The sequence below is a fragment of the Mytilus edulis genome, chromosome 11 (genome assembly GCF_963676685.1).
Source record: "Mytilus edulis chromosome 11, xbMytEdul2.2, whole genome shotgun sequence".
Lineage (NCBI taxonomy): Eukaryota > Metazoa > Mollusca > Bivalvia > Mytilida > Mytilidae > Mytilus > Mytilus edulis.
Genome location: NC_092354.1, coordinates 69872365 through 69886228, shown reverse-complemented (window position 1 = coordinate 69886228; position 13864 = coordinate 69872365). Strand labels below are relative to the sequence as shown.

The 13864-nt window shown below is 32.7% G+C and overlaps 1 protein-coding gene across 1 annotated transcript; it reads left to right on the top strand.

The window, feature by feature from the left end:
* The first annotated feature begins 8240 nt into the window (after positions 1–8240).
* Positions 8241–12994, top strand: LOC139494969 (uncharacterized). The gene is made up of 2 exons (XM_071283093.1): positions 8241–8779; positions 11527–12994. Exons 1-2 carry the CDS (start codon positions 8247–8249, stop codon positions 11936–11938), a joined length of 945 nt encoding a protein of 314 aa, XP_071139194.1. The 5' UTR covers positions 8241–8246; the 3' UTR covers positions 11939–12994.
* The last annotated feature ends 870 nt before the right edge of the window (positions 12995–13864 follow it).

Below are 13864 nucleotides of genomic sequence, written 5' to 3'. Positions count from 1 at the left end.
TCATTCTGTGTCAGAAACCTATGCTGTGTCAACTATTTAATCACAATCCAAATTTATAGCTGAATCCAGCTTGAATGTTGTGTCCATACTTGCCCCAACCGTTCAGGGTTCAACCTCTGCGGTCGTATAAAGCTGCGCCCTGCGGAGCATCTGGTTGGTTTATGTTACCAACAGTCTAGGAAACAGGATCCAAAACAAGCATTTTTTTTAATTTTCCGGACAATAACTTGTGTGTAAGTAGATTTAAGAAGATGAGATATGAGTGCAAATGAGACGAAATCTACATTTTACCCCGATGTTTTAGTTTTAGCCATGGCAGATATCTTGGTTAGTTGGCCGTGTCACTGGACACATTTTTTTAAAAACTAGATACCCCAATGATGATTGTGGCCATGTTTGGTTAAAATTGGCCCAGTGTTATATTCCTATTTTGGGTCTTCTGGTTATCGGGACTGCCTCACACAATTTATCTATTATGTCAGAAAACGTGGAATATGTTTTAGCTATTATGATTACGTTGAGTTGTCGTCTGCCAATGCAGTAGCATGGAGATGTAATAAAGAATTGATTTGAAGACCAGTTTATTCGTCTCTCGTTATTTGTGCTTACCATAGTCCCCGAGCCAAGTACACGATACCAGTATTGTCAGAGGAGAAGATTTTTTTAAAAGTAAACGACGACGGAGACCAAGTGATAAGAAAAGCTCACATGGCCCTTTTTAATTTTAATGTCTGTAAATAATTGATAGCTGCAATAATATAACTCTCTTTTATGTAAAAATCTGAAAATGTATAAATGTATATTATGATTGACAATGAAACAGCTATAGAACAAATGACGTAGGTTGTGTCCAGCTTGAAAATCACTAACAGAAAGATATCCGGTGTTACTTTCTTTCAACATGTTCAATACGTCTTGCATTGGCCAGCGATTTTTAGAAAGAGGTTTCGTGGAGCACTTGGAAGACCCAGCAATATACCGTTGTTTGTAAGGACACGTATGTAGCTTAGGTATCCAATACAGTGATGGAATAGCCAGTTCTTCATCTTTGGTTGAAATTCAAAAGGAACATAGAACAGACCTATGATTATCCAGGATTTCCTCTTTGGTAAGTGTTGTGAGGGTATATGTTTAGTTTACAAGTGAATTTCCAATACCTAATTCGTTTATGTAATGAGTTTTACACACAAACACGATGTTGTTAGGGTTTATCTGCGGGGACAACAACATATTTGTCATGAAGGTAGGATAAGTGTTTTGCAACATCTGGGTCTTTAACAATTGACGTAGCATGGGCATTGATAGACCCATTCAGTTTCTTAATTCTGATTTGTATCAACGACCTTACTAACGTCAATATTGAAATCCTGCAAAACGTGTTTGTAATTGAAAATTTTTGTTGGCAAAGGAAAGATTAATGAAAGATTTTTTCTCTTTTTCATCTTTTCCAATGCGGACTTGCTTGAAAAGTCTGTGATTTGCAATATCCGAAATTTTAGCTGTAAGTTTGTATTGGTTTGAATGAGGGTTTGTAACAGTGTTTTCCAAACATAAATTGAAGAGAGAATGAAGTTTTGAAAGGGGTAATGAATCAAGTTTCGTGCGAATGTGATGAATACCTTACGGCTTTTGTATAAATGGCAGCAAGTCATTAATAGAGACATCATGCAGAGTAGGTGGTGCATGTGTAATGACGATGACCATGACTGCGTCTACGTCTACGTCGAGGAGTAGAGTTGAAAATATTCATCACATTCACCGAGCTACACGAGGGACTAGATAGAATACCCATACAATCAATTTTGTCATTGCAACCATATGGTGTCGCAGTTCCCAATTGTCAAATCCAGTACTTCTCTTTTTTTCTACGGCAAGGCGTTGAAAGATTAGAATTGTTAGAGCTATGGTATATTTTTTCGATTATGCGAACTGTCATAAAAACGATGGAATGATCGGAGTGATTGAAATGCTGGTAAAGAATGTCGTTTGCATTGAGGTTAATGTCTGATCTATGACCGCACATACGTTTGTTTAGCCTTCCTTTCGTTTCACCGACGTAAACCAATCCGCAAAGGTTGCACTCTAATCCGTAGACGACATTTATCGATTTACAATTTATATCATCGTAACTTCTGGTAAAATATGACTTCTTGGTTAAATTGCTAGTGAATTCAGCATCTGTTATTAAAATTTCGAACGAAATCCCAATGTTTGTATGTATGTACGTACAAAAGATTTTTGCGGTCGCATAAAAAGTACTAAGTATGCCAATAATTTATTCATTTATCTTTAACACATTCTGAAACAAATACATTTTCGTTTTTGAAAACCAAACAAACATGTAAACCAATAAGGGATGTATATCTGCTTTACACCACAAAATGTTTGTATGGAATTTTTTATCATTATTTGGATTTCAAACAAGAACATTATGGTTTAAATTCTATTTTATATTCTAAATTGAGATTTACGGACCGTTGTGGCTGCTATGGACCTTAACAGACACTAAATTGATGTCTTTCTTACGTTTTATAGTTATTTGAAAAAGGAAATTTCAATGTCAAATCAGCTCCAAGATATGTCAGTGTCTCCAGCATATACATGTACATAAAGAGAACACTTTGTTGGAGTTTCTTGTGGATGTACAAATTTTACCAAAGAATACAAAAAGAGCATCATAGCTAGATAGCTTTTCAGATATGATGTCTGTTTGATTAATAGAAAATCGCAATACAAATACCAAATTTATGGGGATCAAAATCAGATTATATAATCTTTTAATTTATCAAAATTATAATTCAATCTGATAAGAAATACTTTCCAAGAACACAAATCCATGCTTTTTATTAGATCTATTACAGGGATAAAAAAAAAGAAGCGAATTACATGAATTTCTGATAATAATAAAAAAAAAAAATGTGTGGATTTTAATGGTGCTTTTTTGTGGACTTTAACGGGACTTGCTATTTTGTAATTTAACGGTGTTTTTTGTGGACTTTAGCGGAGGTCATTTTATGGACTTTAACGGAACGTTTGTGGACTTTAACGGCGTTGTGGACTTTAGATGAATTGTGGACTTTAACGGTGCCACAATGTATTTCTCTTCTGTAATCCTTAATTTTTGGGGCCATTATCTCTGTTCTCTAATTTGTTTGCCAATTATTCCATTTTCTTTCTATTCAGTCACACCGTTATTCCATTTTTTTTTCACTTTTTCTCCATTTTCACCCCTTTTTTCTAAGCCTGTAAGGAAATCTGTAAGCGTCATCCAGACCCATCTTTACCTTTTTATCACATGAGAAGCATATCAATACACCACAATGTTTGTAAAAGATGACAAACATAACAATGGCGTAATGTGCAAGTTTTTTTTTCTTTTTCTCTCATAATAAAGTTATACATTGTAGACTTATAATGTCACAGTCAATTATAACGAGCTTCTGGCAAACAACATTTTAATAATGGTATCTATGATGAGTTTATATATAATAAATTTGATAGCTAATCGAAATCATTCAGTAGCATTTTAAAAAGCAACATAGTTGTGAAATTACATCGGTTCATTTTTAGGTAGTGAAGCTGCTTTATGCTAGCACCCTATATTTGTGTTCTTCCCAACGAATGCTGAAAAAGTGCCATTGTTATTATCTAGCAAGCTAGGTGTTATTTATAACTAATAAACTTTTTCAATATTTTTAATTCTGGAATACAAAAAAATATGACCAGAATAACCTTAACGACGTAAAATATTTGAAGTTGCACATAGGAACTAGTGCTCAATAGAAATCCGTACGTAGTTTAGTATCCCCTGTGCTTTTGGCTAAGATGTCATAGAACAGTTATATGAAATATTTCATCGCCGAAAATCTCTAATTACAAGTCGTTTAGATTTCCCAAATGGCAAAAGGCACAGGAATATTGTTCATGTACACCAAATTGATAGAGGAAATACAGTTAGATATAGTAGTCTAAGTTGGCAATTTAACGTACACGAATCGTATGTTAGTAAGTATACATTGATTCTGATGATATATATAAAGCTCAATTAAAAGTAAGTCTTGTTAATCATGATATTCTTTTTCATTAAGAGGATTATGATTATTTAATTGATTTCTATTAATTGTATGCACATTTAAATTCCTTTCTTTTATTATATTATTTCGTTTATCACTGACCTTGCTAAATAACGTTGTTCTTATTTATGAATGAAAAAGAACCGGAAATCGACGTTGTTTGAACGATATTTTAAGAAATGCAGAACAACTCGTCCCAGAGACAAGTGAAACCGAATTTAGAGGTCATATATTTCAACACTATTCACATTACTAGAACATACTCATTAATGCGAACTTATATGTACGTTGTATCGATACTAACATGTATCGGAAATTATCTGCTAAGGATAAGTCAATGATAGGAAGCTGCTACTACATACGGTCGCCTGTATCTATAACGCAATTTCCAATGTTAAGGTCAACATCATCATAAAGGCTTTTTATTTACTAATAAAAACGATTACAATTTAAGCGTTTGAATGTAAGTGACTATTTTCATTTACTTATAATTATGTTTGGCATAAAAAACATTAAGGCACTCCTATACTTCATGGTTATTTACACATACGAAATTAAAATTCACTGCTGAAAACATCAGTTATATACGAAACAAGATTCCATTGTTTTCAGTATTTTTTAAGTACAGTATCATTAAATCATATTTCACCCAAATTGTGATTGAAAAGTTTAACCACAATGTATACTATAAGTGTATAATTTTTGTTATATGCTTATATATGTTCCGGACCATATGAGTATTTGGGCCATACACGTATCGTCATGGGTATATACTCACATGGTCCGGTTAATTGTCACGATGAACTTTGAAAAAGGGTTCATCAATTAAGAGTTTCTGAAAATGAATTTAAGACTCATTCAATCATTTTGTTATCATTGTTACATGATGAATGAATTAAAATGAATTTTGCTTACAAGTAAGAACTTTAGTAAAATCATTTTAACATGGTCATTATTGATTTGTCCTTACATTTGTACGAAACGTAATATGTCGACTTATGAAAATAGCTGCAAGAAATATCTAAATGAAAGAAGTTACTTTTTACAGTTACAACTTTATTTAACAATTGCTCCCTATATCTTCAAGATATTGAATTTCGTTTTTTTCAACCGAAGCGTTCCGGAGAATCCATATTAGAGACATTTCCTCTTATGTATTCTATATTAAGTTAGTGATTTGCATTTGTAACTAATAGAGACCTAGGGTCTTTGGATTTGACGTCCTTGGTCCAAAAAAAAAGAAGAAAATTAGGTCTAGGTCAAATTTTAAATTTTTGATTTTTGCTTTGTACTCTCACTTCTTTTCATAAACCGTACAAGATATTGACAACTAATTGTCATTTGCGACCTGTTGTAACTCATAAAATTGTTTTATTCTTTTCTTTTTTTTTTATTATTCATCCTGTTTAACAGCAAACTTTTATTTTAATTTGTCACATACATTCGGTGCTGTTGTTTGTCTGTTTTCTTTTTATTTTTTAATAGCCATGACGTTGGCAGTTTCTTTTCGACTTTTAGGGGCAGTTTTGCGCTAGTACGGACCTGAAACAGTATTTATGTAAAAATTTTATGAAAGGTGTAAAAATCAAATTCATACTTGTATTTAAACGATTTTTATTGTTTCCTGTAATTTCCTTATCAAATCGGGTACAAGAGTGTCCTTATAAATACATTTCGGCAATAGTCTCGGACTTAACAATAATTAGTTCTTATTGTTATATTACATTTTGTGTGTTATCGTAGCCAGGTTAAATTCTAACTAACTCTCCACAATAGACCAATATGACATAGAAATTAAGAAATATAGGTAACCGTACGGCATTCAACAATGCGCATGGCCAACACAGACCCCGAAATGTCTGCTCCTTAGGATTCAATATTGGTTTTGGATACCAAATATTTAATAACTGGTAATACATAAACCACGAAATATAAATTTTCAATGGAGTACACATTTTCTAAAGAATTGTATTTAGACTTTGCCAAACCCACTAAATTAAGTATCCACAAGACAATTTTTTCCCGACGTGAATTTCTTCTACATAAGAATCCACCGCAATATAGGTCTGGCGGCTGGGTGGGGTTAAATCAATCGAGAATAATGGCAAAGCAAGAATGTGTCCATCGTACACGGATGCTCCACATTAAATAAAGTGTGTCAAAATATATATGTATTGACAATTTAACTGCATGTCAAAAATGTGTTACAGATGATATACCTTCAGCGTTCATTCGTTATAAGGACCGAAAAGGTTTGTATCCCTCTTTATTATAATTGTTGAAGCGATATTATTGACATTTCTTTATGTATAAAGAAACCCAACAAACCTTTTGCTCACCTGGCCGGAGGGCCAAATGTTCTTTTCTCATCACTTGGCGTCCGTCGTCCGTCATCGTTGTCGTCAAAATCCTTATCCTTTGAGACTACTGGTCCAAATTTAACCAACCTTGGTCATCATTGAGATATCCAAGATTGCTGATAAGGCTAACCATAGGGATGAAACGTAATTTTTGTATATTATTTAGAAAACCGTTAATAATTGAGAAAATCTAACATTAGCAAAAATGTTTGGAATATTGAGTTCTACCAATTGTGCATACACTTCAAAACTGTCAGACGATTTTTTAACGGAAGTTATTGCCCTTTGACAAATTTTACCATTTTTCATAGTTGTCCGATATTTTGAAAAATACAACAGATAGAAAGATACTTTGAATGTACAAATGATCATCAAACCAAGTTTAACAAATAAGGTCAGTCGACTCCTTATTAGAGTTATTGGCTTTGGTGTCCAATTTTTACCCTTTTTGCGTTTTTGCCGTATATCTTAAATATCGTATTAGATAGAAAGAAACTTAGATAAGCAAAAATAATCAACAAGACAATATCTACAATTAAGACATGATGGCAGAAATCGTCAATGAACTCCTTCTTGAAGTGATTGCCTTTTAATGGTGACTTTTACCTATTTTTGGCGTTTTGCCATATATCATAAAATTCATAAAATATAAACAGACACTTTGAATCACAAAACTGATCAGCAAGGCACAATCTACTAACAGGTCAAATTTTGCCGATATAGTTTATTGACTGTTACTCTTTATAGGAATGATTGTCCATAAATCAGGATTATGTTTACCTTCATTTGTGCTGACAGTTAAAACTAAAGAATATACAGAAAAACTAAATAGACAAAATGATCAGCAATAGAGATCAACAAAACAGATTATTTGTCATGAATTATTTTCTCGTCTTCAATATGTTGGAGAGTGTCCTTTATTAAATTTGCTCATAGTCCAAGGTGAGCAACACAAGCTCTTTAAAGCCACTAGTTTGATTCAGTTATGTGAGGAATGTATTACATCATCTATATTCTATTTCATCTTAAGTTCACAGGCACTTGTCTCTAGAAAATATTCTGTATACCTCTACAGGTTTACTAACAATATATGTTGATATATGTTAGAGACACGTTATAGTTTACCCGACTGCTGACGTTAATTTTTGGGCATATTTAACATATCATAGCAAATAGCTGTTTTAAAAATATGCTCCAAGCTCAGCATGCTGAAGGGGTCTAATTTTAAATAAGATTAAACTGATGGTCAGAAAAGATAGCATACTTTATTCAAGATACAACTAATTAACAAATATTGAAAAAAAAAATCATCGATTAAACGTTGTTTTGTTTGTTCATTAACAAGAACTAAAAACAATTAATATGTTAAATACCAGACATCTGATATTAATTTTAATTGCATATATCGATTTGTCTTTCCAAAGACATGTAAAGAATCCTAATGCAAACTATCGTCAAACTCTATATCCCTAGAGAGGATGCATTACACATGTTATCCTATAGGTTTTACGGTATCTTTGAAAGAGCAATTTACTATAAACAATTATCGAGTATAAATGGTGATAAGAAGTTAATACAACCAATTCAACTTGAAAACCGAGATACGTAGTGCAAGGAACGATATAAGCAAGTTGAAATATTGAAATTGATCATCATATTTAACGGTATATTATAACTTGACGAACAGTTATCTTCAATAAAATGATGTAATTTAAATTGTATGAATATTGCTTATATTACCGACTTTTGTCATTATTTATTAGATTCAGTAACATAGAAGAGGATGTTTTTCTAGACAAACATTAACATACAAATGGATAAGGAATGTATGCATATCAACTATACTTTAGCTGAAAGTGGATACGATATACCTGTGTTTGGTATCGGCCATTACTGTTTCAATTTAATCCACGTGACAGCTATCATCTGCTTGTTGTTAAGTTTTTGTTCCGCCATTGGAGTTATTATACTTTTATATAAATCGAAAAAAGGAAAGTCGTTTATGAAATGGCATAAACATGAACGCTTTTTGTTATACAGATGTATTTGCGATACTTCTTATGGTTTTGTCCATTGTTTGGACCACGCCCAGATACTGATTACCAAGGACCATGTTCGTCCAAGTGAATTATGCTCCTTGTATGCTCTGCTCATAGTGAATATCTGCTTATCCGAAGGTTTATTTTCTTTGACGTCTGCGTTAAATGCATTTCTGTCAGTTTATTTTAGAAAGAATGTCAATTATGGAAACAAAGATTGGAAACTGTTTCTTTTACTTGGTGTTGGACCATTTTTATTCGCCGTACTAGTGTGTTCTTTGGGTGTGTTAGGTCCAAGTGGATTTTTGTAAGTATGAAATAGAACTGAGGTAATAGGTTTTTCAAAAACAAATGTCATAAACCTCTGATTTTGACAATTAAATATTTTTATAACGATTTTTGCTATTTCTCTACTGTTTTATTTTGCTTCAATCGTTTATTGTTATTCATAGGTTACCATTGCATTGAATACACAATATTTTGCTTCTTTCCATCATTTGTTAATGTAAGATAAAGAGTTGTTGTACATCGTATTTACCAACAATGGAATCATTTAATCCAAATTTCATTCCGGGTTTGTCATTTGAGAGGTCGTTGTTCACGTTTTATGCAACTAAAATAAGAATTTTGCCATGAATACACAAAACAGGATACTGTGCTTCACCGTTTAAACTATTTGAAAATACTGATCGCTTACATGTGCACATATATGATACAAACCTTAACATGCTTATTTATTAAATCATGGAAACAAGGATGATTAAAGATTTCAATTTCATTTATATTTTCAGAATAATTAAAATACAGATCCTATGTCCGCTTTCCGTACAAGTATCTGACAAAATTACTTTCTGTTCTTGTAATTATTACACAAACCGTCCATTTTTCAAAGATGTGGTATCAATCTGGAAATTTTTTTTAATCCCGAAAGGGCTTTAAAAACTGAAAATAGAACGGAGCGTTGTTAGATCCTTGTAAGCAAAGCATGCACACAGGATTTGAATTTTGACCAGATTGCTTTTTAAAAGTGGGTTGCCAAATAATGAACTTCGTCCCAGGTTAGAAGAGGGTTGGGATCCTGCTAACATGTTTAACTCCACCACATTCTGTATGTATGTGCCTGTCTATAGTCAGGAGCCTGTAATGCAGGGGTTGTCGTTTGTTGGTGTGTAACATACTTGTTTTTCGTTCATTTTTTGTACATAAATTAGGCTATTAGTTTTCTCGTTTGAATTGTTTAATATTTGTCATTTCGTGGGCTTTTATAGCTGACCATGCGGTATGGGCTTTACTCATTGTTGTAGGCCTATATAGGTGACCTATAATTGTTAATTTGTGTTTCATTTGGTCTCTTGTGGAGAGTTGTCTCATTGGCAATCATACCACATCTTCTTTTTTTTTTATATTCGAGGCATATTAAAACATGGAAGCATATAACAAATGACACAATCAAACGTTATTAATCAACAGAACAAGTGAAAAACAATTGCCATATTCCGTAAATTTTGACATCTGAGAAACCACGATATTGCATATCATAAGACAAATCGTACTACAAATTTAGTGATGTGTAGATTTTTAATTTCGGAGGGTATAAATCTTTTAGGATGTCAATACATATAAATGTTTTGTTTATTATCCATAGCATCCAACTATGAAACATTTGACACTAAGATTCAGTTGGGTTTTAAATTTCTACTCCTTTGGCTTCATCCTTGTAATCGAAAAATTGCACTTTATAGAAATGCCGGAGAATGGATGGCTTTATGTTATTTCATAAGCATAAACTAAATTTACATAATCAGGGTTGATTTAACTTGTCGGCAAGTTGTTGATCTAAGTTAAATTGGAAATTGATTTCCAATTTGCTAGTTCCTTAATCATAGCTTTTATATGCTCTGGACATAAACAAAGACAACAGTCGTATACCACTGCTCAATAGTTATAAATCGATAAAACAAAAACAAATCCGGGTCACAAACCAAAACCAAGGGAAACACATCAAATCAAAACAACGGAACAACAGAAACACTAAACTGCTGCAAAAGCAAACGCCAACATACATAGAAACAGACCATTTGTTAACAACTGTCATATTCCTGACTTGGTACAAGACATTTTAAGAAAAAAATGGTGGGTTGAACCTGGTTTTGTGGCTAGCCAACCTTGCGCTTTAAGGCAATGTTAAATATACCGCTAAAATTACAACACTACATGACAGGAAACAGTACAAATAAATGCAAGAACACTTAGGAGAGAGAAATACACAACTAAATAATATAATAGTACATTTGAACATTTAAACCACAGAACAAAACCCGGATACCTTCCGTTAATTTACAAAAGTAAACCCAAATAGAATTATGAACTGTGCGTCACACGTATGTTTTAACGCCACAAATAAAGGCAACAGTAGCATACCGCTGTTCAAAAGTCATAAATCGATTGAGAGAAAACAAATCTGGGTTACAAACTCAAACCGAGAGAAACACATCAACTATTAGAGGAAAACAACGAAACAACAGAAATACTGAAGTGCAACAAAAACATACATAGAAATGAACTATTAGATAACAACTTCCATATTCCTGACTTGGTATAGGACATTTTAAGAAAAAAATGGTGGGTTGAACCTGGTTTTGTGGTTAGCCAAACCTCGCGCTGTATGGCAATGTTAAATATACCGCTAAAATGACAACATAACATGACAGGAATACAGTACAAATACATGCAAAAATACTCAGGACAGGGAACTACATAAACACATAATATAATAGTACATTTCGACATGTTAACCACAGAATAATAACGAATATCTAAAATTAATTTAGGACAACAAGTGACGTCACAGGTAAACGTCCAAAAATAGAATATAAAATTGGGATATAGTTTGTAGTGATGTTATTTTATGTATTTTCTAACGATTGCAAGAATATTAATTTAGAATTGTGTTAGTAATGTTGTGATCGTTTGTATTTTCTAACCATATCGGTTTTAACCGTTTAATAAAAATGTGTAAAAACACATAATTCTTGAATTTTCTTTTTTTTTCAGTTGTGTCTTTGATTCTGTTAAAGGTGTCATTGCCATGGTTGTCATCAGCACTGGTCTGACAAGCGCTATACTGGTAGCACTTTCCACCTTTTATGTTTTAACATGGTACCGAATTTACACAGAAACAAAGAAACTTAACACTCAATTAAGAAACAATGGGTGTGCACGAAGTGCAACATTGAAATCTGCGAAAGCCATGTGCTTATTTGTGGCTGTTTATATAATTCAATGGACGCCTCTGAGTGTATATGGCACATGGCAGCTAATATCAGATGTTCCGTTTGGACTATTTTTAGCAGTTGTTATCATGACAAATCTCAGTGGTGTTTTCAGTGGAACAATCTGTCTGTTCAACAAATCAAACAAGATATCTGTATCAAACCAAGATCTTGAGAAAGAAAACAGGACATAAGAGAAAGCCGGAGAAAATCATCGGACTAGAGTTGTGCTATTGTATATATTTTTTTTATATTATTTGAATTTCTACAAATACTTGAATGTGATTGGTCCGTCAGAATATTTTTCCTTAGTTTACACTTCGATAGACCATGTATCCGAGACTACTTTCTTAATTCATGTTATCATTGTGTTGATTTCACTGTGATGAAGAAAGTTGAAATTTTAAGACAAGCAACAAATGTTGGGTTGATCATTATAAATTAGTGTTTACCGTCGGAAGGACCGAATATCGAATACCAAAAACGTAAATTGGTTAACAGGACTTTTTTCAATTTTATAAGATTTGATATAAATGTTTATGTATGAAATCATTAAATAAGTTTAGTCAGCTATAAAAGGCCCCGATGAGATTTTTTTAAAATTTTATATTGAAATTTTAGAATTGTAAATATTTTAGTAACTCAAATTACATAACATTCATGTCTACCATAGACAACAAAAAATGTGGTAAAATAAAGACAAACAAAATTTGTTTATATACCATATGAATTTATTCTTATCAGATATTTATTAAACAGATAAATGTGAAAATGCTCAAGACTGGCAGAATATTGAATGTTTTCATGCCTTAAGTATTTTATGTTAGCAAAAATCTTTCTTGATTTTCAAACAGATACATTAAATGTATGCTATACCTTTAAAATTTATCCCTAAACCTATCTAAACTTCATGATATGTTGTGAAATTTCTATGATCTGGACAGTTAATGTGTTCTGTTGAATATTTGATGAGGTTTGAGAGTGAATATTTTCTAGTTTATCTGTTTTTAGAAATTTATAAACCAAGCCAACTCATATTTTCCCTCTCAAAAGGATCTTGTCGCAAGTTATCCTAGATAACCACCAACATTAAGTTTGTCAGTAAACCCATAAAACTCGTCTAACAGCTCAGGTCAAGATCTTAGTACATAATTAGTATATACGTTTTTTTAAACAGTAACTTTAAATCAGTAATCCGCTTAAATTTTACGATTTACTTCATTATTTTATTTTTGATATATTATAGCGTTGGCCTACATCTGAAAGTATAACCTCGATATTGCAAGGCCTTGTCATGCATTAGGGAGCTATCATTTGATTTTTAGGGTGGGTGGGTGGGTGGAGGGCTAGGATGAAAAAAAGGTAGGACAGGAATTTTGAGTAAAAAAAAGGCAGGATGAGCAACTTGGCAAAAAAAAGTCAGGATGACAATTTATGTAAAAAAAGTCAGGATAAACTAATAAAAAGGCAGTACCGAATACAATGAAAAATAAAAAGGCAGGACAGAGATAACAACTAAAAAAATGCAGGACAACATTTTTCTCCTAGCCCCCCCCCCCCCCCCACCCCCCCCCCCCCCCCCCCCCCCCCCCCCCATTAAAGTCAAATGGTAACTCCCTAACCACAGAATCTACTATTTTTCTAATCAAAATATTTAACAGTTTAATACTTACATGTATGAAATATTTAAATAGTTGTAAAACACCTATTGTTATTATGTAAACATCTTTGAAGAAACATTTTTTGTTGCGTTGAAGGAAGTAGTAGGTAACATATCAATGGTATTTTATTTAAAGTTGCATTACTCAACCAGTACTGTCCATATCAGTTTGACGAATATTTGGGACCCTGTCCTATATGTCATGTCCAGCGAACTTGTAGCAAATTATATGTTACTGTCCATCAGATTGTCTTATTTCGAATTTTCTGTCGACATATGATACATATCGCTGTATCAACAGTTTATTCATAGTAAATATTCTATGATATTTTTACCGGCGTTTTGCATTTGCGGCCGACTTTTCTTTCTCTTTGGCCGATTATTTTCTTCATTTGCGCCGATTGTTGTACAGGTAAATTACTACAGATGAAAACTATTTGTATTTATCTTTATCATCCTT

Excerpts from the sequence above, each read along its gene's own strand:
- LOC139494969 (XM_071283093.1), top strand. The coding sequence starts at position 8,247 with ATGGATAAGGAATGTATGCATATCAACTATACTTTAGCTGAAAGTGGA. Across the intron at positions 8,780-11,526 it reads TTAGGTCCAAGTGGATTTTT|TTGTGTCTTTGATTCTGTTA; the intron begins GTAAGTATGAAA and ends TTTTTTTTTCAG.